Source organism: Osmia lignaria, chromosome 4, assembly GCF_051020975.1.
Source record: "Osmia lignaria lignaria isolate PbOS001 chromosome 4, iyOsmLign1, whole genome shotgun sequence".
In the NCBI taxonomy this organism is placed as follows: domain Eukaryota; kingdom Metazoa; phylum Arthropoda; class Insecta; order Hymenoptera; family Megachilidae; genus Osmia; species Osmia lignaria.
Genome location: NC_135035.1, coordinates 8,777,705 through 8,801,319, shown reverse-complemented (window position 1 = coordinate 8,801,319; position 23,615 = coordinate 8,777,705). Strand labels below are relative to the sequence as shown.

The window sequence follows — 23,615 nt, the reverse complement described above, 5'->3', positions numbered from 1 at the left end:
TTTTCACAAGAAAACCTTCAAAAATCCCATGTAAATTAAAAATTCAATAAACACATTTGAAATTTTAATAAATCTTACTCTGAATTTTATTTGATCCCCCACGATGGTCAGTATATTAACACTAGCTGTAATGAAAAATTTTATTTTACCAGCCGTAACGAAAGAATTCTCTTTCTATGTTAATGAACCGCGATCGAGGAGCTTCTAAATGTATCAAGAAATTCGAATCGTTTCGAAGATGGAAGGATTTTGGCGTGTGCCACGGTGTGTTGGGTGTTCACGCTTCACGCACCGATGATGCCTGTCCCTTCCTCTTTTCGCCCGTGGAATATCCGTCCCGGAAGACCATGTCTCTCTTTTCTGTAGCGATTCAGTTTTGCCGCGACGACAACATCGACCTACCGAATGTTCGATCAGTTGCCAATCCGCCACAGCTATCTGTCTATACTTTCATCATTTTCCACTTAAGTGATTCCATCTTCGAGACACCTGTGTAGTTTCTTTGATCGACTCTGCTTTTATTGCATGGACCGATGGGATGGATCGAATCGAAAGTTTCTAACAACGAAGAGGGGATGGAAGTGACCTGGTCATGTTAATAGATCGTTGAAAATTGTTGTTTCGATTAAACTCGTAGTGAAAGAGATTGCATTCAGTTGTGTGTTTTTTTTCACGTACAAAAGCGAGAATGGTATGCTCGGTGGTGCATGAAGAATCGATTGGTCAACATCCTGACTTTCCAACTGAATTTCATGTTCGACGAGAATGAAAAGCAACTTCGAGAAAGTTCCACGGTTTTATCGATTCATTTGATGATTTTCTGAGTTCATTAACGAAAATGAGGATCATAGCAGGGAAATTAATTTATCTTTTTATCATCTGCTCGATGGTGCAGAAAAGTTGTAACAGATACCTGGAGGTAAGATATTGAACTTCCTCGTTGCCTTGATCAGATATATTAAATGAATTAACGGTACGAAGATGATACGCTTCGATAGAAACCTACTGGATATTAGGCCGAAGCATTTAAAATTATAATTAGACCGTGTGTATCTCGGTAACCGTGCCAGTAGAACGAGTTTCAATTTTATCTGTAATGTTGATTCAGGGTATGAACCTGAACCTAGGGGATGCTTTGCAATTCCTGAGGGAATACGACAGCGAAGCTTCCGCGATGTGCACCAGAGTGATGACAGCACAGTGGAATTTCGCTACGAACGTCACCGAAAGCAATCGTCGAAAAATGGTAATTTCTCGACGCGTACAATTATTTTCATTTAAGGCATACAATAAATACAATTGTTTGTCAGTTAGACGAGCAAGGGTTGAAGTTGAAATTCGATCGAATTTCCTGGCGCAAAACTGTCAGTTTTGCTTGGAGCCGAATACCGGATCCTCTGGCGAGAAGAGAACTTAGGATGATTGCTATAAGAGGGAGGAATTCCCTGACAGATGACAAATTCAACGAGGTAATTAAACATTGTCAAGTTAAAAAATCATGGAAGTATAGGAACAACAATATGTTTCAGCTGCACAGTCTGATTGTTGAAATGAAAGAAATATACACGAGAACGAGATTGTGTCCTTATAGGACAATAGGTTCCAATTGCAATCTGAGTTTGGATCACGGTTTGTTCATATTCATTTATTATTGATAAATGAACATTGATTATTAATTGATATATTTCTCAGATGTCAGTAAAATAATGGCACGATCAAAGGATTACGACGAATTGCTGTACTATTGGCACGCTTGGCACGAGGCCACTGGACCTCAGCTTAAAAACAAATACATGAGATACGTTCAGCTGGCAAATCAGGCAGCCAAATTAAACGGTAAAAAACACATTTCCAAATTGGTGAAATAGGAGACTCATCACTATTGTTTGGGAAAGAATGCCCTACTTTCAAAAATACCATTAGAAACAGTGTCCTTGTTAATATTTTGTATTACATCTAGGATTTGAAGATGCTGGTGATCAAATGAAAGAACTCTTCGAGGACGAGTATTTTCAACAAAATGCAGCAGACGTGATGTCAGCGATAATGCATCTGTACAAAAATCTGTTCACATACGTGAGGACAAAATTGTTCGAGAGATATGGTGACAGGATTCGAAGGGATGGTCCACTTCCGGCGCACATCTTGGGAAACATGTGGGCTCAAAATTGGGAGGAATTGTTCGATTTGGTTCAGCCGTTTCCGGCAAGCAAAAGACTGGATGTCACTTTGGATATGATGATTCAAGGATTCACCCCATTAAGGTGAGCATATCGATATATTGCTTCGATTGGGCGGGTTTAAATGCGAATTTCGTAACGTGAAGATGTTGAAGGATGTTCCAAATAGCAGAGGAATTCTTTACTTCCCTTGGAATGAAACCAATGCCCCCAGAATTCTGGAGATTCTCAATGTTTGAGAGACCTATCGACAGAGAAGCAAGGTGCACACCCAGTGCTTGGGACTTCTGCAACAGAATTGACTACAGGTATTTACTATACAACTATGAAGAGCTATTTGGTAAGCTTCAAAGATTAATTTTGTAGGATAAAACAGTGTACAAGGGTTACGATGGAGGATTTGCTATCAACTCATCACGAGATTGCTAAATTACAATATTATTTGCAATACAGAGATCAACCGTTACTATTTCGAAACGAAGCAATTCCAGGTGATAAAAGACACCTTTGCTGCTATATCATAGCGTTTGCTATGAATTAATTTTAATTTTTTCTTTGTGTATTTAGGATTTTTCGAAGCAGTCAGCGATGCCATTGAATTATCTGCCTTTACACCTAAACATTTAAGCAAACTTGGTTTGTATGATAATTCCACGGATGATTATGGGACCGATATTAATTTTTTGATGCTGATGGCCCTTCGCAAAGTTGCCTACATGCCATTTGCTTATATAGTCGATGAGGTTTCACGATGTTTTATATATTGTACATATAATATTGTTATTTTCATTGAAATTGATTGTACAAATTTTTAATTATGTCGAAAAAGTGGAGGTGGCGTGTGTTCAACGAGGGTGTTACCGATATGACGAACAAATGGTGGGAGTTAAGGCTACAGTATCAAGGAATCGTACCACCTGTGCCACGATCTGAAAGAGATTTTGATCCTGCTTCAAAATATCACATCCCAGCAGATGCTCTTTATGCCAAGTATGAAAAGTATTTTATTAACCGTAGCACAATAATATAATTTCTTTGCGCGATAAGGCTTAGTGCCCGAAATCCCTAAATTTATTACACTAAAATTAGCATATCACTTTAGATACTTTGTTAGTATCGTCCTACAATTTCAACTGTACGAGTCTTTGTGCGAAATATCAGGTCACACAGGTGACCTACACACCTGTGATTTTTATAGATCACGAGAGGCTGGACGATTACTGTCGTACGTACAAATATTAATTAATATATTAAACTGTTTGCGAGGTGTAAGAAATGGTTAATATTATTTTTCTTTTAGGGATGTGTTATCAATTGGTTCATCCAGAACATGGAAGGCGGTTGTACGAGAAATGACAAGAGGCAGAACAAATAGAATGGATGCTGGTGCAATGTTAAGGTATTTTGAGCCCTTGAACCAATGGCTGAAGCGACAAAATGAAATGGAACCAGTTGTTGGCTGGATTACAAATCACGAAGACACAGGTGAGTTTAAAAATAATATCGTTCTACTTCTACAGAAGACTGATTACGATACGTTTTAATAATACCTTGTGACTTATTTTAGCATTATTTTTTCACTGGTACCAAAACGGAGCTCAGCAAGTCACGTCGGGCTTATTTGTTTCATTGGTTTTAATCGCTGCACAGATTTCGGTATATTAATAACAATCTATCAATTGAAATGTTACTGTATAAAAGAAACGAAAATGTATGTACATACTCCAAAGAAACTTAGACTAGAAAAATACGAAATAAAGTATCTGCATGTAATTACATTTGACCAGTGAAGTCTAGAAATAGAAATAATATTTATATATTTATTGTGCGATTAACCTTTTGTATTAAATATGTACGTATCTAATTAAATTAATTTACTTCCAACATAAATCCACAACTGTCTCAAGTTTCTCAATTACTATAGATCCAACAAGACTGAATAGACTTCATTATAGAGCCTTCGGTAAATGGCCCCTGAAAAAGCACCATCAATTCTTTTTAAAATTCGATACCAGCACTATCTATACAAAAACGGCGCAAACTATTCAACAACTTATCGATTGATTTTCCGGAACAAGAGAACACTATCGTCATCTATCGGCAACTTTTTGTATAGATGACGCTGGGATCGAATTTAAGAAATAATTTATGGCGGACTCTTTAAAATATAATAGTTTGTCAAACAATTACTTTCATAACTTTTCGGTCTTTCATTTCTTTTACAAAGCTTCGTGTCTCGCCACGCTTTCCACTTTAACATTATGTCCCCCTTTTAGTCGCCTCTTACGACAGGCAGAGGTTACCGTGGCCGTATTCTGATCCCCGAGCCACAGGGATGGTCAAAATTGTCTTTTCAGTTGCAAGCGCGACTGTGGTATACATACAACATCGGCGTAACTAGATGGCACTGCTGGAGCTCTGTGTTTTTTTTCAGTTACCAAATACCTCTTGCAGCAATAAATAAACATGTGAGTTTTTGTTAATATATTTATTTTATAGAATTATTATCTGTTGTTGAGACTGACAGAACGGGGGAATTATTCGGTAAGTTCTGCCCAACTTATGCACAGAAACGTAACACGTTTCGGTGTTAGGATCGTAAACCACCATCAGTACTACTTGCAAGCTCTACAGTTTATTGGTTAGAAGTAACAGCGGTGCTTTTTGAAAATGGAAGTACTCTCTTTTCGAGGTATCAGATTTGCATCTCGTTTAGGGTTCACTCCGCTACTGGCAACAAAAAGTTTATTAGAATCAACATGTTTCATGCGTTGCACCGACCCTAGGCGTTGGAAGTTCCGACTTTCTGGTAGGTTATACCGTTCTTCCTGTGGTTATCGTAAAGAACGAACCGATACCATTCGACATATTGTGAATTTCAGAGAAACACTTACATCACAGAAACCTATCCTGTAATTATGCTCCGTTTTTTAATCGTATCAATGCGCGCGAAGTGCCAGTCCAGTATAAATTCAACAAAAATATCTTGGTCACGCGGTATTGTCGATCAAAGACAAATAAAGATGTTGGCAAAGACAGCACAACAGCAGAGCCAAAGAAAGTATCAGTATTCGCAAGAATGAAACAAATGACCAAGGATTATTGGCATGTACTAATTCCAGTTCATGTTGTAACATCTATAGGCTGGATGGTTATGTTCTATGCAACAATAAAAAAGTAAGTCCTGCATGTAATGATAATATAATACCACACTACATATTTCAATGAATTTTCAGTGGTGTGGATATTATAAAGGTCATGGAATACTTGAGCTTTAGTGATAAGTATTTAGATATGGTACGGAAATCCAGTGCAGGGAATTGGGCCTTAGCATATGTTCTTTTTAAAATATTTACACCTCTTAGATATACAGTCACTATAGGTAATTAAATGACATCAATTATTGAAATTACTAATAAAAAAATACGAAAGATTTGTTAATGTATGTGTATCATGTAGGAGCTACAACAATGGCTATCAAACAGCTTAGCAAATCAGGCATTGTCAAACCTTTGCCATTTGGCAAACAATCTCAGGTCTACAAGGTATAAATGAACAAAATCACTTAACAAGATTACATTGACTAAATAATCAAAATTGATCTCTGAAATGTTTGTGTTACATGCCTTCGCGACACAGTCTACATACGAAACTGTGTGTAGGTTTATATCATATTTTCAGAAAATTGAATTTTGCTTTAAGATATTTTCTTTTCCTTATTTTTCTTGATAGTCCACCTCTTTTTCTAAACCTAATCTATCACAAACAACGATCTGTAATGGTAGTGTCTGATCTATTGTTACCATTTGTAGACAACAAAATCAAATAAACAAACAACAACGACGTCAAAGCAATTTAAAGTAGAGCGAGAAACGGAGCCTCCGAAAACGTAGCGATATCGGAACCACCCGTCGACTACCATCTGGATAAGAAGGTTCTATCTCTTTCGTCGTGCAATCTTGAAGCTTCGTGGATCAAAATGGATGTACATTGTCTTTGTAAATATATAAACGTTATTGTGTTACGATAAAAACCTTATACGCAATATTAGACGAACGTTCATTCACTTGTCTCATCCCAGCCACCAAGCCCGCAAATATCAACTCGACTCAATTGATGTTGATCAGGTATACTGTTCTTTATTGAACGGTCGCCTTACATACACTTAAATAACATTGTACTTTTTATTTACAATACTCGCGACTTAAAATCTTATCTAAAAGCAACGATATTCATTGATCGTAAAATGTAGCAGATATTTTTTTTTTGGCAGCACGAATTGTGCGTGGTAAAACTAATCGTAACAATGCACCTAATTAATGCATTTTCTTGCTAAATTCATGTTCCCCTTGCATACTGAACATGGAATTTTTGTAATGTTTCAGCGACAGCATTTCTTTACGACCATCTTATGTAAATTCCTGAGAAGAATTGATGAATCTCAAGAGTATTGTATAAGTTCAGATAATTGTATTGTCATAATAAATACTGTTAGCAAACGCGATACATCAAATATGATGTGTACTGGACGAATCCAATATAAAGAAGTCCTATAACTTGATCGTTCATAAAATTGACGACGATAGCACGGCGTGTTATATACACGAACTACAAATAAGGAATCATTGCTTAACCTCGATATAATTATTATGCTAATATATCACAGTTGCCTGCGCAACTCGTTCATCCTAACGAGAACACTGTATTCACGTACAGTACCATGTGGACAAATAAATAAGAACACATATAGATATATATATTAAATATAACGCTAACCTATAATATTATTAGCTGTCAATGGAAAATTGTTTCGCGTTGATCGCGGCAATATACGTACAATATATTGCTAAAAGGATCAAACATCGACCTGACTAATCTAGGTGATCCCAAGAGAGGCAGTGTAAGTATATCGATTTCGTAAATATCCAGTCTTGGCTCGTTATCTTAATATCCCGTTCAGAGGAACAATAAAGCTGTCTGCATCTTTCATAGGCGTTAATTAATTCTAATGCGAATATCAATCATTTCTTTCGACAGATAAACTTAGATCTCACCTTGGTAAATAGGCCATTCGGACCAGTCAATTCTAAATAGTGTCGGATGGCCGACACGTGAGAGTGCAGTTCAATTTCAAATATTCGACGAAATGCTTATAAATATAAAACTTAATTTAACCCATGTATTGATAGCTGGCTGATACTGGTTGCGGTGCCTTGGGTTGCGTGTGGGATATGCGTTGGATGTGGCACGCACGACACATAAGTCTACCGTCAAGTGGGTAGCATCGTTTGTCCGGCTCGTCGGTCAATTGCATGCCACAATCCTCGCAAACGTAACAGTCCACGTGGAAATCTTTGTCCATAGATACAACCCTAACAGTCTCCTCAGTACCCTGGAAAACAAATCGCAAGATTCGAAGTTACAGCAAAGTCCCAAAGGCTGATGTGATCCACCCCATAGCAGTAAATTACCTCGACAGGAGTGATGCCCTTCCCGCATGAAGCACATTTAGGCGCGAACATTCTATGGTAATCATTAACGCAATAGATTTTGTTATCGACGTCAACCGTGAAAGGAACGCCATCAAGGCACTCGTTGCAAACGCAACATCTGAAGCACCCTGGATGATAGGATTTGCCCATCGCTTGTAATATCTACGGATGGAAGAATCTCGTGAACAATTACAATTACAATGTGAGCGGTACTAGTGACGTCGCCTTAATTACCATTTCCATGATGAGATGACCACAGATCGCGCACTTCTCAGCAGTTTGTTGGAAGCCGGAATACTGCGGACATAACGTTCTATGAGCCACTACGTCATCGCATCATCAACGCGTGCATCGCAATTGCTGTCTTACGTACCAAATAATCTTCCTCGCAGTAAACCCTTCCGTGAACGTTATAGAACGCTTTGCCGCGCAACGCTCTTCCACAGGAACAGCATATGAAGCAATTTGTGTGATAGAGGTTGCCCATCGCTTGGCAGGCCTGACCTGCCCCCGTTACTTTCTCACCGCACGTGTGACAGATGCCTGTCAAAAAAACATGAACGGTGTTCTTTGTAACAATCAATTACAAGATACGATATATTCTTCGCGATGATTGCGTCGACGTTCAGCATTCGAAATCGCTATTTAGGGATTGTGCTTTGCCAACCATGATTGTGTGCAGCCTGACTGGCATCGACAAGGTTTAAAAATACCCTCCTCGATACTCGACAATAAGATCAATTCTTCAGGGTCAATAACTGTCAGAAACAGGGACAAATGGCACGATACGTGGGTACTAGTCGACGGAAACGAACTTACAACTATCGATGTGCAACACAGGCCCTGCCATCCCTTTTGCAACAATGCTCTATCCCTCATTCACCGTTAATGACACTTGTACTTTCGATTGTACGCTTTCGTTTCACTAGGCCAGTCCCGTTCGAACTAGAATCCGCCAACGAGTCGGACTAGTCTATCTATAACGAGATTACTTACCGCGGCGAGCGCGACCTGGCCACAGCAGTTCGCCGTGTACAGGACGTTACACGAAGAATAGAACTCGTGCAGAAAAACGAGGAGGAACGTTAGGCTCACCTAAACACCAGCCGCTTCACGACTGACATTGGCTAGCCCGACTGAAGTTTCCTATCCGCTCGTGCAGATCTTTTAGTTCCTCGTTGCCTACTGTTAGGCTACGTTCAAATGTAATCGGGCATTCGTTCTGAACGGGGTAAGATCGAGCGTAGGTTTGGCGAAAGTAATTTGCATCAAGTGCATAAATTTATGATTGGTAAATCTCAAACTTCTTTAAACTGTGACACACATGAGTGGGTCAGAAATTTTGTAATTGACGTTACTTCGTTATTTCGAGTCATGTGTAGTACTTGAAACGCACACAAAAAGTGAGGACAACGTGTAATCAACGTGGAGGAAACTGTCCAATGTGAACACCACTTTACCGTGTTCAAACGCACACAATTGAAGGGAGAGATAGCACATGTATGTGTGCACCTAACATATATGCAACCCGCACACTTGTGGCGCTTCCCGTAGGTGCGAAGACACGTAGGTGGAAACGAATGGGTAGAGAGTGAATGTCAACGAAACGTATTAAAAAGTTTCGCGACACATTGAAACTTGACTCCATTTTCCAAAACCGGTCTACCTGTTGGGTAGTTGGACCGTGGGAATACGGTACCTTCTTGTGTTCTTCATTTTTCCCTTAGAAATACTTTGAATTATGGGATCGAAACGTGTCGAAAATTAACCCCTTCGATGATGGAATTATAAAAAATCGCTGGGATTTCGTCTGTTTAAAGACAGTATTGAAGATATCGGGGAAACATTGGTAGGGCTATGTAAACACTGTATCGGTGAATGTCTTCGGCTGTTGTTCCTTACCAAAGTATTCTCCTTCCTCTTCTTGTTTCTCCATTTCTTCTTCCAGCTGTTTTGTCAACTCTTCTATTTTTCTCTCCGCTTCAGTGGGTCCCTGCAAGATATAAATCACATCCCGCGTTCTGATCAGTACTGACAAATGGTACTATAGATCGAGGATGGGATTTCGTCACGGGAACACATAAATCTGCATGCGTTTACAATGACATTCAAGGCGACAGGAAGGTGTAAATGCAAAAAATGTTGCATGCTTGCCGAGGATGCATACGGTCTATGAATAAAATATTGTCCGGCGATTATACAGCATTTGTCAGAAACGGGAAATTTACAGTGTATGATTCAGCGCGAGTTCGAAGAAAGAACTCGTCACAAAGTGCGAGATGATTCGTGCATTTTTTTCGATGCTTTTTGACATTTACGCAAACGTTTCGATTTCTAGTAGACTTTAAAATAAAGCAGGATGTTTATTGAGTTGTTTGGAGTAACATTTTTGTCCGAACGTTGGTCATATCTTATCGCTATTATAGGTCAATCATTATGCAAAGCATTAGCGATAACGGTGACATTTGTGAGATTATCGTGTATGTACGAAAAACAACGCAAATTGCTTTTCGATTCACAGAGAATTTATAGTATATATTTTGTAAGAAGGAATAGGAATGTTACGGTTTCATGCCCAATACCAATAGTTCAGTGAAAAATGATCGCAGTAGATCCAGTGATTGTTAAGGATGGTAAGGTTCTCTTTATATAAAAGTAGCATGCAAATAGATCAACTTTTGGCATTCAGCCAAAATGAAACAGATCGAAAGCAATAGATTCGGGTTACATCGCTTGAAGCAGTTGTAAACGTAAAAGTTAGAGAAACGCAGGGATTGGTGCTTCAATCTTAAATGTTTAATCCTTACTGAAGATTTAGGTGGAATGACATTGTAAGGCAACAATCCCTTCCCAGATGCAGGTTTAACTGGCGGACTGACTGACTTTCTTTCTTCTGGTTCAGGTTCAGCTGGCCTTTGCAGCACAGGTACACCAGCATTTAAGAAAACTGGACCAGCTACACCACTTGTCACCCCTGGAGGAAGACTGGTGATTCTAGGACCATGGACATTTGTATCAGATTCTGTGATAGTAGCTGTAGCAGTAGTTACTGGTGGTTGTACTTGACCAGATATAAAACTTCCAACAACATTGTTTGAGGAAGATGGTGACATATGTCTTGGTGATTTCATCACATTCTGTGTAATTATATCAGATGGTGCCTGATTGTGGATTGGACTTATTTTTGTAGAACCTCTTACACCATTGTTGTTATTCACAATTCTGGAACAATCACTACGGCTGGGTGAGTACATGGGTGCTGTTTTTGTTTCAGAAGATTCAGGTACATTCTGAACAAAGCTTCTATCACTTTGCAGATTAGTTAACCTTAGGTGCTCTGATGATCTATTGGATGAATAAATTGGAGAATTCCTAGCAGAGAATTCTGATCTAGGTTCTTGATGATGATAGCTTCTTTCATTTGGTGGTAACACTCTATTTGGAGAATAACAAGGAGAATTACGACAAGCAGGCTGCTCTCCTTGCCGTGCACCATAGACTGGTGAATTTCTGGCCTGAGTCTCCCCACTGATGTTTGCACTTGCAGTTCTTGTTGTTGACTCCATGTATGGTTTATAATTATGGGGCCCGCTAATTGCACTATCCAGAGAACTACGATAATGATGTGGTTCTGGGGGTAATCTTATAGGTGGAGATTCACTGTGATAGGGGAGTCCAGATCTAGGGGACTGTTGTTGCTGTTGTTCAGAATTATAATTAAAATTCCTTGTTGGTGTTTGCAGTTCTGATGGTGGAACATAAGCACTTCTGCCAGATTGATGATCCAAGGATGAGGAAGTTCCTTGTAAGTACCTTGATGTGGAAGAATCAACAGAACGTTGTAAACTTGAGCCATCATAGCTTTGACCACGTATACCACTTCCTCTTTGTTGTGTATATGATAAACTTTGGGTCATACCCCTTTGATGTTGTGCTTGACCCACTTTACCAGTCATAACAACATAATCACCACCATTGATTGTTGCTGGATGGTAATAATTGGGTGGGACCTGAGGACCTGGTTTATTTTGGCTACTTTCTGTGAAATGTACCTCCTGAATATTTTCATAGACAGGTGGTGCTTCATATGGAGGTAATTCCTTAGCTGGAGACGGAGACTGATATCGGTTCCCAATGGGCACCTGAGGTTGTGCCTTTCTGAAAGTAGGTTCATAAGACTCACTAGCTAGTGAAGCTCTTGGGCTACTCTTAGGGCTCTTCCTAGATTCCACTGAATGATAAAAAGGAGGATGAGGTTGATTTTGTTGTGGATAATAGTCAATATTCTCATATACTGGTGCTTGTTGATGACTCATACGGTTTTGATTCTGTTGCTGTTGTTGAGCACCTATCTGCTCTACAGGTTTTGGTGTAGCAAACCTTGATGCAGCTATTATATTTTCACGTTCGTATAACTTGTAATCGGCGGACGGTTGTCTACACGTCTCGGCATTACCTTCGATAAAACTTTCAATAGCACCCACTAGTCTACCAGGTCCTCTACCGTCGGTTCTATTTGCGGTACTTCTTGACACGGGTACCTGGGCCTCGGGTCGTGATCCCGTGACCCTACCGGTACCCGAAACACCTCCGGCGTCATTGGGTTCATCTCCGAGTTGCAGATAACCTAGCTTTTGTACGTAGGAATCGTCGGTGGGATTGCTCATTGGCAGTGATTCACTATAAGGCGATCGACGACGATAGAAAACACTTGTGCCCGTTATTCAAATATGATTCACCAATCTTCTTTAAAGCCAAAGTTTAGCACAAATTGTTATAAAATGATTCGACATCGTTCACAAAGCTGATCGAGCTCGGTGGTTGTCGTATCAAATCGATCCTCTTCGATTCGATTATAATCCAAACCCTTCGGTCGGTTCTCACCGGTTATTTCTCTTACTGCACAATCCCGATTTTCCCACGGGACACGATAAAACACGATACACGTATCGAAAAGTAGTCTACTGAACGAAAGCAAGGTCGTTTTTTCTGCACGATTTTGGGATACGCCCCACGATCACGGCGCCTCAAGACAATGTATATGTTTCTCAATTATCGTTTATCTATCAGAGAAAACTCGAAGCGTCTTGCACTAAAAAATCACCACCTGCGAAAATTCACACGATACACATACACAACCACCCTGCACACATCGTGGTTCGTCAAACCAGATACCTGCGAGATGTTTTCCCCTGCTACGAGTTATCCAGATCAGCCGATGTTGAGGCATCTCGCCTCGATGTGGCGCTACCATTAAGGTGATGCGAGCGTCGAGGCTGAACTTCGAATTCCGCGTCGGTAAAACAGTCAACGTTTCATCGAAAATTAGGCCGAACAGAAACTGATTTAAGCGCCACCTCAATTATCGCATGCTATGCTACGTCACCTTTCCCATGCACCTAAATGACACGTGTATGCTACGATAGCTATATGTATAAGTACATAATTAAAAAATACTGACCATGCATTCATTATTATTAATTTTCTTTCGGTAAAATTGTAGTTGCAATGTGATACACTTCAGAATCTGAAAGGTATAGTTCCTGAAAAATATATAACAGAGATTAAATAGAAAAAAAAGCATAAATTTCGCAGCCACTTCGCTCGTATTATTTGCTGCATAATTAATAAATGTACCATAGAAATAATGATACAGTTATTAATTAGTCATCAAATAATAACGATTGCCCAGATCTCACCACGAGGAGGTTGCTGCGGTTTAGAGACCCGTCCTACCTCATCCCATCCACCCTCCATTTATGCAAATTTTTACTTTCATTCAATAATGAATTCCGCTCGAAAATTGCTATAAGAAAAATATTTGTTAGTCAACGTAGCAAATTTCTATCAAATGAAATGCAGAAATTATGTGTTCTGTGGACAAGAGCGAGATCTGGCGTCTGACCAGAGTCATGGATAAAGTCATGGCCTTTCCAATGTACAACGTCTCTGCTTGAAATATCTTCGCCAGGGTTGGTTTCTTTCTACCATTGCGTATCAAACAACTTCGTTCTTTCTAAATTCCATATTTTGTGATTTTCTTTTTATTTTATTTTTAACCGACTTCGAAAAGGAGGTAATTAATCATTTGTAATTAGTCAAAAATCATACAAGTTCCTTTTTCAGGAACTATAAAATTACTATAGTTATACGTTCTATATGGTAATATTGCAATCCCGAAAATACTTTTCTGAATTTAAACTATTGTTTCCCACTTAAAAAATATATAAATCTTTTTATAGTAGCTCTTAGCTTGATATCGCTTTCTAAAAGTTATCTTTAGAAAACGATATCAATTACCAGGTCACACCACGTGGAGGTGGCTACGTTAGTGACCCACCCTAAAATCATAAGAACGTGAAACCATTCAAAACAGACAACACAAAATAAAAATTTAAGCAATACAATCTTGAAATAGAAAATAAAATTAACATCCTAATATCAGAAACAATTAAGAAAATAATAATAATTTAACAATAAAATGCTGTAACGGAAAACATAATTATTAGGATTAGATACACAATAACGTGAAACCATTCAAAACAGACAACATAAAATAAAAATTTAAACAATACAATCTGGAAATAGAAAATAAAATTAACATCCTAATATCAGAAACAATTGAGAAAATAATAATAATTTAACAATAAAATGCTGTAACGGGAAACATAATTATTAGGATTAGATACACAATAACGTGAAACCATTCAAAACAGACAACATAAAATAAAAATTTAAACAATACAATCTGGAAATAGAAAATAGAATTAACATCCTAATATCAGAAACAATTGAGAAAATAATAATAATTTAACAATAAAATGCTGTAATAGAAAACATAATTATTAGGATTAGAATTTAAATAAAAATTTCAATAATAAAATGCTGAAACAGAAAATATAATTAACATCATAATTTCGATTACAATTGAAATAGTAAAAGCCGAAAACAGAATACATAACAACCATTGCAATCTCAGAAATATACAATAAAATGAGAATTTAAGCAGATGTAAAACGAAAATACAAGATATAATTTATGTGCAAAATCAATAAGATAAGAATAATTTATTTCAATAAAGTTATAAAGAAAAAGGAAATAGGGGAAATAAAAACGCGAGTTGACCATTCAACGAGCTGGCTGTTGAACTCGTAAAATTTCGAATTTATTATGTTCCCGACGATATGTGCAAAAGGATCATACAAAAAAAAACTAAAAAATGAAAAAACAAATTAGCGAGCATAGTGACAGAATGACTGTCCATCCGAAGATGGAGAGCCATTAGTAGTTCCCCTCTTCTGGGCAAATTTTGCCGGGGCTCTTCAGCATATAGCCTCTTCTTTCTTCGGCAATTGCCTCACAAAAATCACTCGCGAAAATTTTACGTTTGCTCAGACATTTGTAAAAACGTAACACGTAAACGAGCAACGATCCCTTGAATCGCTACTCGCATACCTGCACAATTTTTGCAAATGTCCAAGCACAAAACACTTTTTAATTTCACTTCACTTCACTTCACTGCACTTTCACTTTAATACTTCATTTTTGTAATCGGGTCTAGTACCACGACTACGACTTACAAACTAATAAGGCTTGGCCTTGAAAAAATCAAGAGAGAATGCTAAATTAATTAATTGATAAATTAATTAAATTGCATTTTCATCTTTTCTCTTGATTTTTGGTTTCCCAACCCCAGATACAAGCTTCTCACGTATAAGAGGAGAATACGAAGAGAAACATGAAAGCTTGCTCTGGCCCTGCCTACTTATAAACTAAACTCAATCACACCAGAAGTAAATTACCTGCCTGCCTATCGCTATATTTAAAAAAGAGCAAAAATCATTCTCACAAAAATTCACTCCACGGTTCTCATACAACCACCCGGGTGCAAAAATGCCTACACCTAGAGAGAACGTCCCGGGACGCCTCCGACACCCGAGTTCAATTCAACTTTCACACTCTAATAAAATCATACCTTTTTGCTGAAATCGACTGACAAATAATAGTGAACATTATGCTAAAGTAATACATTTCATTTTCGCATTCTATTGAATTATCTAATGTAAAAATTTTTCAATTTATTCTTGATAAGTATTTTGTAATATTATAGTAAGTTAAGATTGTTAATAAACGATACAAATCCCACATCCTAACCACACACACACATGTGGAACTTCTATCGTGGTTCATTATTGGTTCACTACTTTTGTCAGTCGCCAAAATGTACACTTAAAACTAAACCTTGTCCACCGCCCTCCACCCACGCGAGTACATCTAAGTACCCGAATGAGCTTTGGGCATAAAAATGAACAAGGCCAAAGTTATTTTCACCTACCAGTTTTCTTCATGTGTGCTGAAATGCCTAAGCTAAAACGTATGATTAGCAAAAACTAAAGATGATATTCTCACTTTATTAAAAGTAAGAATATCGGCGAAATTTCACGGCTCCGATTTAGTATATGGGCTGGCCCCCCCAGGGGGTTTTATTTTTAATAAATGTGACTCGACTTTGCAAATATAAAGCTTGAAGAGCAAATACAGAAAAGCAGAATTGAGCAACTATGACACAAAAATGGTGCACTGCTAATATTAGCTGGCAACGGAGGTTCTTAGGCCCCCTGGACTTTCGCCCGACGCTACATACCACCCACCCCGCCTGGACGTCGTAACGCCAGGACAGGATGCACCCCTTCGCTAAGAGCGCTACCCGCCCGTCCAACACGTTGCATCCAACGGTGTCAGATTGACGGACGCCCATAGTATAGACAAAAGGACTACAGTTTAGAATATGGTAACATATTTTCATATGTTCCGTATTCTAAAGCTGCGCCTGCAAAGGCCTAGTAATGCATGGGTTTATCTCCCATGAGATGGTGTTTCACGGTCTTATACCGCGGAATCCTTGTAACTAATTTGATTAAATAAAATATTGGATTGAGTTTAAAAACCAAAAGGATTCCCACCGAATACTAGTCAGTGCATTGTCATATTTACTCTCGCGTTGGAAATTTTTCGCAACACTAATTAAAATAGAAAATCCTGATCTAAAAACATGACTAGTACATAAACATCTAACGAGCTAATATTTCACTACACTGATGAATGATGAGTGTTTAGGATCGAGAACCGTGAACGTGACAAAATGAATTTGAAATATGAACGAAGAGCTTTCTATAATGCTTGAAGAGCAAATACTGAAAAGCAAAATAGAGCAACTATGACGCAAAAACGGTGCACTTCTAATATCAGCTGGCAACGGAGGTTTTCGGGCCCCCTGGACTTACGCCCGACGCTACATACCACCCACCCCGCCTAGGAAAGGATGCACCCCTTCGCTAAGAGCGCTACCCGCCCGTCCAACACGTTGCATCCAACGTGTCAGATTGACGGACGCCCCTAGTATAGGCAAAAGGACTGCAGTTTATTAAATGGAACATATGGATGTGCGCCACATCCTAAACTGCGCCTTGAAAGGCCTAGTAATGCATGGTTTTATCTCCCATGAGATGGTGTTCACGGTCTTATGCCGCGGAATCCTTGTAACTAATTTGATTAATTAAATAAAACATTGAGTTTAAAAACCAAAAGGATTCCCACTGAATACTAGTAAGTGCATCGTCATATTTACTCTCGCGTTATTTTTCGCAACACTAATTAAAATAGAAAATCCTGATCTAGCAACATGACTAAAGGGGAGCTTTAAATTATGCTTGAACAGCAAATATTGAAAAGCAAAATTAAGCTAATATGACCCAAACATTCGTCCACTGCTAATATCAGCTGGCAACGGAGGTTCTTAGGCCCCCTGGACTTACGCCCGACGCTACATACCACCCACCCCGCCTGTTTAAGGCTCTAGGCCCAGGCAGGGTGCACCCCTTCGCTAAGAGCGCTACCCACCCATCGAACACGTTGCATCCAACGAGTTCGAGTGGTGGACGCCCATAGTATAGGCAAAAGGACTTTAAGACAGCTTAGCGTATGGGTTGCAACATACTTAAATGTTCCGTACTCTATGGCTGTGCCTGAAAAGGCCTAGTAATGCATGGTTTTATCTCCCATGAGGTGGTGTTCACGGTCTTATGCCGCGGAATCCTTGTAACTAATTTTATCAAATAAAAACCAAAAGGATTCCCACCGAATACTAGTCAGTGTATAGTCATATTTACTTTCGCGCCGGAAATTTTTCGCAACACTACTTAAACTTGAAAATTCTAACAGGGTAATATTTACCCTCGCGTTGAAAATTTTTCGCAACACTACTTAAACTTGAAAATTCTAACGGGGTAACATTTACTCTCGCATTGAAAATTTTTCGCAACACTACATAAACTTGAAAATCTTTACGGGGTAATATTTACTCTCGCGTTGAAAATTTTTCGCAACACTACTTTAACTTGAAAATCCTAACGGGGTAATATTTCACTACACAAGGGTATGCGGGTGGATAAATGATTATGTGATAGAGTTCGTGAGGCTGAAGTGCGAATGATGAGTGTTTAGGGTCGAGAACCGTGAACGTGACAGAATGAATTTGAAGTATGAACGAAGAGCTTTCTATAATGCTTGAAGAGCAAATACTGAAAAGCAAAATAGAGCAACTATGACGCAAAAATGGTGCACTTCTAATATCAGCTGGCAACGGAGGTTTTCGGGCCCCCTGGACTTACGCCCGACGCTACATACCACCCACCCCGCCTAGAACAGGGTGCACCCCTTCGCTAAGAGCGCTACCCGCCCGTCCAACACGTTGCATCCAACGTGTCAGATTGACGGACGCCCATAGTATAGACAAAAGGACTGCAGTTTATTAAATGGAACCTATGGATGGGCGCCACATCCTAAACTGCACCTTGAAAGGCCTAGTAATGCATGGGTATATCTCCCAGAGATGGTGTTCACGGTCTTATGCCGCGGAATCCTTGTAACTAATTTGATTAATTAAATAAAACATTGAGTTTAAAAACCAAAAGGATTCCCACTGAATACTAGTAAGTGCATCGTCATAGTTACTCTCGCGCTGGAAATTTTTCGCAACACTAATTAAAATAGAAAATCCTGATCTAGCAACATGACTGAAGGGGAGCTTTAAATTATGCTTGAAGAGCAAATACTGAAAAGCAAAATTGAGAAAATATGACCCAAACATTTGTCCACTGCTAATATCAGCTGGCAACGGAGGTTCTTAGGCCCCCTGGACTTACGCCCGACGCTACATACCACCCACCCCGCCTGTTTAAGGCTCTAGGCCCAGGCAGGGTGCACCCCTTCGCTAAGAGCGCTACCCACCCATCGAACACGTTGCATCCAACGAGTTCGAGTGGTGGACGCCCATAGTATAGGCAAAAGGACTTTAAGACAGCTTAGCGTATGGGTTGCAACATACTTAAATGTTCCGTACTCTATGGCTGTGCCTGAAAAGGCCTAGTAATGCATGGTTTTATCTCCCATGAGGTGGTGTTCACGGTCTTATGCCGCGGAATCCTTGTAACTAATTTTATCAAATAAAAACCAAAAGGATTCCCACCGAATACTAGTCAGTGTATAGTCATATTTACTCTCGCGCCGGAAATTTTTCGCAACACTACTTAAACATGAAAATCCTAACGGGGTAATATTTATTCTCGCGTTGAAAATTTTTCGCAACACTACTATAACTTGAAAATCCTAACGGGGTAATATTTCACTACACAAGGGTATGCGGGTGGATAAATGATTATGTGATAGAGTTCGTGAGGCTGAAGTGCGAATGATGATGAAGTGACAGAATGAATTTCAAGTACGAAAGGGGAACTTTATACAATGCTTGAAGAGCAAATACCAACCCCCCTGGGGGCCAGCCCATATACTAAACTGATGCCAATTTCACGAGTAAAATTGGAAAAACGTTTCAATTTCAAGAGCGATTTCGTTATCAAAGTTAGTAGTTATAATAATTAATAGTAATCATGCTTATTACTTTGATATTGAAATCCGCTCATCGCGAAATAAATTCTTGTACATATAAAAAAGAAAGTGTGTTGTGAAGTCGGAGGGTCATCCGACTTCTCTACATTTTTAAACTCGAAATCTATATATGTAAATATGTACAAGAAAACCCTATCCTAAGCTAAGGCATAAAATACACAAAAAAGCAATTTGCACGATTATCATTGTATAAAATAATACAGTGATATTCGTGGGTCACTATGCTCGCTCAAAAAATAAAAATTACAACCAATTCCCGTGTCGCTACGGACCATTCGTCCTACGACATGATTGGAACCGGAGGAACTTTAAAGCATGCGACTCACCGATCGTTGACTTGCACCACTGCACTCGCCACGCATCTTAGATTGATTCATAGCTCGACTGTTGGCTCGTCAAAGAAACGATACCCCCACTGGCCAAAGCACTCATCTGGAAGCATAAAAATCACGATTCTTGAACGATATATGTTTTCTCTCAATTTGTTGTAGTTAATATGCTAATACATACTATAATTTAAAAATATGCATGCAAAACTATATAGGAATAACTACATCATAAAATACGGTAAAACACATGCAAATAAATACATCCCAAAACACATGAAGATCAAAACCATAGAACACCATAAAATATTTGCAAAATTGTAGCAAAACATATAGGGTACCACTCCATAAAGCCTACTAATAAATTCGTATAAATATACTAAAACACATACGGTACTACTCCATAAAACCCACTAATAAATCCGTATAAATATGCCAACACACATAGGGTACTACTCCATAAAACCCACTAATGAATCCGTATAAATATGCCAAAACACATAGGGTACCACTCCATAAAACCCACTAATAAATCCGTAAAAATATGCCAAAGCACATAGGGAACCACACCATAAAACACAATAAAGCACATGCAGGTACATGGGGTACCACACCATAAAACACATTAAAACACATGCAGGTACATGGGGTTCCACACCATAAAACGAACTAATATATCCGTATAAATATTCCAAAACACATGGGGAACACTATAGGAAACACTACAGGCAAACACAGTAACACTTGTAGTAATACACTGATAAATCCATGCACGAATATCCATGGTATCAACCCGTACCGGTATATGTTTGACAGATCCATCCGTATCCTTTGGCGGTCGCGATAAGACTGATTAGATTTGACCTCTGTACGGGTCGCGCACGCACCGGCGCGCGGCGCGCGCAATCAAGCATGACGTTCCGTTTCACCGGTTCCGCAGATTTAATTGTTTCTATCTGATATTTGTTAATATTTGTTTAATTATTATTTTATATTTTACAATTGTTTATTAATCAAATTATTGTTATATCTATTTAAACTGTTTATTTCTTTACATTTCCGCGTGGGTATATTGCAAAATTTTGTTTAATTATTCTATTAAAAATTATTTATTATTTTTAATTTTACAATTGTTTATTAATCAAACGAACGAACTGCGCCCTACAGAATGAACGAGAAACTAAATTTCTGGTCTGTTTTACCTTGTTGATGTCTTTCGCGAGTGAACAATCAACGAAATCGTAGTTTTCAAATTACTTCTACCTGGAGACTTGTACATCATCCCTTGGGTGCTCGTTTTATTCGATCCGACCCAAAGAATATCAATCTGGTCCCTATTTGGACATACGATTCACAGAAATGTTTATATTACGAATAAATCAATGCAGGTGAGTCCGATCTGCCATTTTCTTGACCGTTGGCAGACAGCAATTTCAATATTTTATAAGTTTTTGACGATATTCTTTAGAACCTTCTGAACACGTCGCTCAAATTTGTTTACATTCTGTTTAGAAATAAGAACATAATTTGAAAACTCGCGTCTAGGCATTTCTCTAGGGATTGTCGGTAAAGTTTTCGATGCAACTGCAGCTGCAACTCCACGTTGTTTGGACAAGTAAGATTCCTGCATTCGTATGTTTCAGCAGATGGCGCTCGCTTACGAGGCACAAATTCATATTTAGTCTTGTTGGATATGTAGTCACTGGTTTCAGAGCTGACAAAATGGCGCTAGTGTTGATACCAATCCAGTAATGTATTTCGTATACTTCTTTATTTCTAATCAGCGAATATATGCATAGTAATTACAGGATTCAAAGAACATCACCTTCATTTACATATTGTACCAGTAAGGATATCTCCTTTTAGTCGTTATCAGATTCCAAAGTCCAGTCTGGTTGGTCCCAAGAGACAGAAATACCACGAATGTTTGTCCATTTAAATGAGGATATCTTGGTCAACATCAAAGATAAAAATTTCGCACGAGATCATTCCCCTTTTTGGCTGACCCTAGGGTAGAATAGACGCAAATACATTGACCGGTGCTTAAAACAGGTTCTTTTTGGGGACCTGCTTAGGAAAAGAATGGACAGGTCGACAGGTAAAGATGCAGGGCCCTGCTCGCGCGCCGTCATGCATTCACGGGAACCGTGCTCGGCATAATAATGCAACGTATTTCCCATGCATCGTTTACGTTTTGTACTTACTACGGTCGACAGAGAACAAATTATCAATTAGAAACATCTATCAGAAAGTGTTCAACGCGAAGCATTCCAAAATCGTGAGAAGGCTTCTTGTGCCATTCTGAGAAATAAAACGATGATATTGATTCTGGTTAGTCTTCAAGATTTAGGATAATCATTGCCTTGTTCACTAGTTCGAACGTAGTGATTTCAGACCAGAAGAAGCGATAAAATGAATCCAGCATACCCTCTGTGACTACTTGTCTGATTAAACACGGAAATCTTTAATTCCGTTCTTTACTGGTGATGAAAATTTTTGTATTGACGATCTGATTGGTTCGGGTTTGCACGTGTTGCCATTACCAAGCCCTGCTGTCGTCCTACGCGGGAAAGGAACCAACTTTTCATTCGCCGTGTCTCGCAGCTGTTCACCGGCTCGTTAGAACGTGGGCGACGCGACCTCACTCAACGAAAACTTTATATTTTCGAAAGGTGAACAAAAATCAAAGATTTCTAGCCTTCGATCCACCCACCAGATGGTGGCACCCACGGTTATCCAAGCACCTGCGCGCTGTTACGTGTTGTTGGTCAACACCGGTTGTCCGATACCCGCCTCTGACGTAACAGTACTTACATGTTTGGATCCCGTGGTTTCATCAGCATATCCGATATTAAATCCCACCTTTATAGATACATAAATTACCATCGACTCGAAGAAAGCTATAAAGTGTCAAAATTTAAATTATAAATGTCTGGTCTCGAAAATTAACCATTTCCATATGAATAGGTGTAACAATAATCCTGAACCGATGAGACCAAAATAATTATACTTATCTGATACATCGTTTTAATTCGTAATTAACTTTTAATTAATATGCGAACACGAAGAGAAACGGTTCAACCGTCCATCAATTTATTCATCACGCTATACGAAACAAATGTCCAGGTAGATAAACAGAACGAGTATCGCATGTGTCGCTACCGGAAGCGCAGCGACCAACGTCGAAGTCGCGGTACAATATCGCATCGGGTTCTCGTGTACTCGTCGCGTCGTTGCGACAATAAACACGAGGTTTACGGCCATAGTATGGCACATGTGTCCGCGTACATGCGTTTACGTATACGTAAAGAGTTGGCTGGCGTGAGAGTACACAGGAAACGCAGCCCTGTGCTGCCCGCATGGCTTGGAATCCACGAGAATAGAATCGCGTTCAACTGTGTGGGTCCTCGTGCACAATGGAACAGCACTCACTACCACGGTTTCGTATTCTGTTCTTGAGGATAAAAAAATAATATAAAAATAGTATTTCGGGACCAGTAAAAGTCCCAGTTTGATCACCTATTTTTCTATCACTCTGTATATCAGTGCTCGGTTAACTGCATCGTACAATTTGAATCGTACATGTGTTGATGCAGCTGTGTGTACACGTAGGCACGGGACAAGAGGTGTACAATGATAGTGCATACATT

At 39.0% G+C, this 23,615-nt stretch overlaps 3 protein-coding genes across 5 annotated transcripts; 2 read left to right on the top strand and 1 right to left on the bottom strand.

Annotated features, from left to right (window-relative positions):
* Positions 1-388: 388 nt before the first annotated feature.
* Positions 389-3,963, top strand: LOC117603599 (angiotensin-converting enzyme-like). The gene is made up of 13 exons (XM_076688208.1): positions 389-919; positions 1,109-1,246; positions 1,311-1,469; positions 1,530-1,629; positions 1,693-1,836; positions 1,961-2,264; positions 2,336-2,488; positions 2,547-2,671; positions 2,748-2,923; positions 3,010-3,170; positions 3,283-3,405; positions 3,481-3,665; positions 3,748-3,963. Exons 1-13 carry the CDS (start codon positions 839-841, stop codon positions 3,843-3,845), a joined length of 1,947 nt encoding a protein of 648 aa, XP_076544323.1. The 5' UTR covers positions 389-838; the 3' UTR covers positions 3,846-3,963.
* Positions 3,964-4,501: 538 nt separating this feature from the next.
* On the top strand, positions 4,502-6,215 carry LOC143305292 (protein FAM210A-like). 3 transcript variants are annotated; one of them, XM_076688211.1, is made up of 6 exons: positions 4,502-4,648; positions 4,751-4,989; positions 5,063-5,357; positions 5,417-5,562; positions 5,640-5,725; positions 5,993-6,215. In XM_076688211.1, exons 2-6 carry the CDS (start codon positions 4,851-4,853, stop codon positions 6,071-6,073), a joined length of 747 nt encoding a protein of 248 aa, XP_076544326.1. In that variant the 5' UTR covers positions 4,502-4,648; positions 4,751-4,850; the 3' UTR covers positions 6,074-6,215. The 3 variants fall into 3 exon arrangements, with proteins under 3 accessions (XP_076544326.1, XP_076544325.1, XP_076544327.1); XM_076688210.1 differs by having other exon boundaries at positions 4,543-4,648; positions 4,730-4,989; XM_076688212.1 differs by adding an exon at positions 5,820-5,838 and having other exon boundaries at positions 4,572-4,989; positions 5,993-6,173.
* Positions 6,216-6,313: 98 nt separating this feature from the next.
* jub (LIM domain-containing protein jub) lies at positions 6,314-12,931 on the bottom strand. The gene is made up of 6 exons (XM_034322937.2): positions 10,480-12,931; positions 9,575-9,665; positions 8,046-8,215; positions 7,907-7,969; positions 7,652-7,834; positions 6,314-7,572 (listed from the first exon to the last, which is right to left on the bottom strand). Exons 1-6 carry the CDS (start codon positions 12,337-12,339, stop codon positions 7,351-7,353), a joined length of 2,589 nt encoding a protein of 862 aa, XP_034178828.1. The 5' UTR covers positions 12,340-12,931; the 3' UTR covers positions 6,314-7,350.
* Between the last annotated feature and the right edge of the window lie 10,684 nt (positions 12,932-23,615).

What these genes read in the sequence shown, in the direction of transcription:
- LOC143305292 (XM_076688211.1), top strand. Translation starts at nt 4,851, where the DNA reads ATGGAAGTACTCTCTTTTCGAGGTATCAGATTTGCATCTCGTTTAGGG. An exon ending in TTCTATGCAACAATAAAAAA is followed by an intron (nt 5,358 to 5,416) that starts GTAAGTCCTGCA and finishes ATGAATTTTCAG; the next exon opens with TGGTGTGGATATTATAAAGG. An exon ending in AACAATCTCAGGTCTACAAG is followed by an intron (nt 5,726 to 5,992) that starts GTATAAATGAAC and finishes TACCATTTGTAG; the next exon opens with ACAACAAAATCAAATAAACA.
- jub (XM_034322937.2), bottom strand. Translation starts at nt 12,339, where the DNA reads ATGAGCAATCCCACCGACGATTCCTACGTACAAAAGCTAGGTTATCTG. An exon ending in TCATTCCACCTAAATCTTCA is followed by an intron (nt 9,666 to 10,479) that starts GTAAGGATTAAA and finishes TATATCTTGCAG; the next exon opens with GGACCCACTGAAGCGGAGAG. An exon ending in AGAGGAAGGAGAATACTTTG is followed by an intron (nt 8,216 to 9,574) that starts GTAAGGAACAAC and finishes TTTTTTTGACAG; the next exon opens with GCATCTGTCACACGTGCGGT.
- LOC117603599 (XM_076688208.1), top strand. Translation starts at nt 839, where the DNA reads ATGAGGATCATAGCAGGGAAATTAATTTATCTTTTTATCATCTGCTCG. An exon ending in CAATCTGAGTTTGGATCACG is followed by an intron (nt 1,630 to 1,692) that starts GTTTGTTCATAT and finishes TATATTTCTCAG; the next exon opens with ATGTCAGTAAAATAATGGCA. An exon ending in TCAGGCAGCCAAATTAAACG is followed by an intron (nt 1,837 to 1,960) that starts GTAAAAAACACA and finishes TATTACATCTAG; the next exon opens with GATTTGAAGATGCTGGTGAT.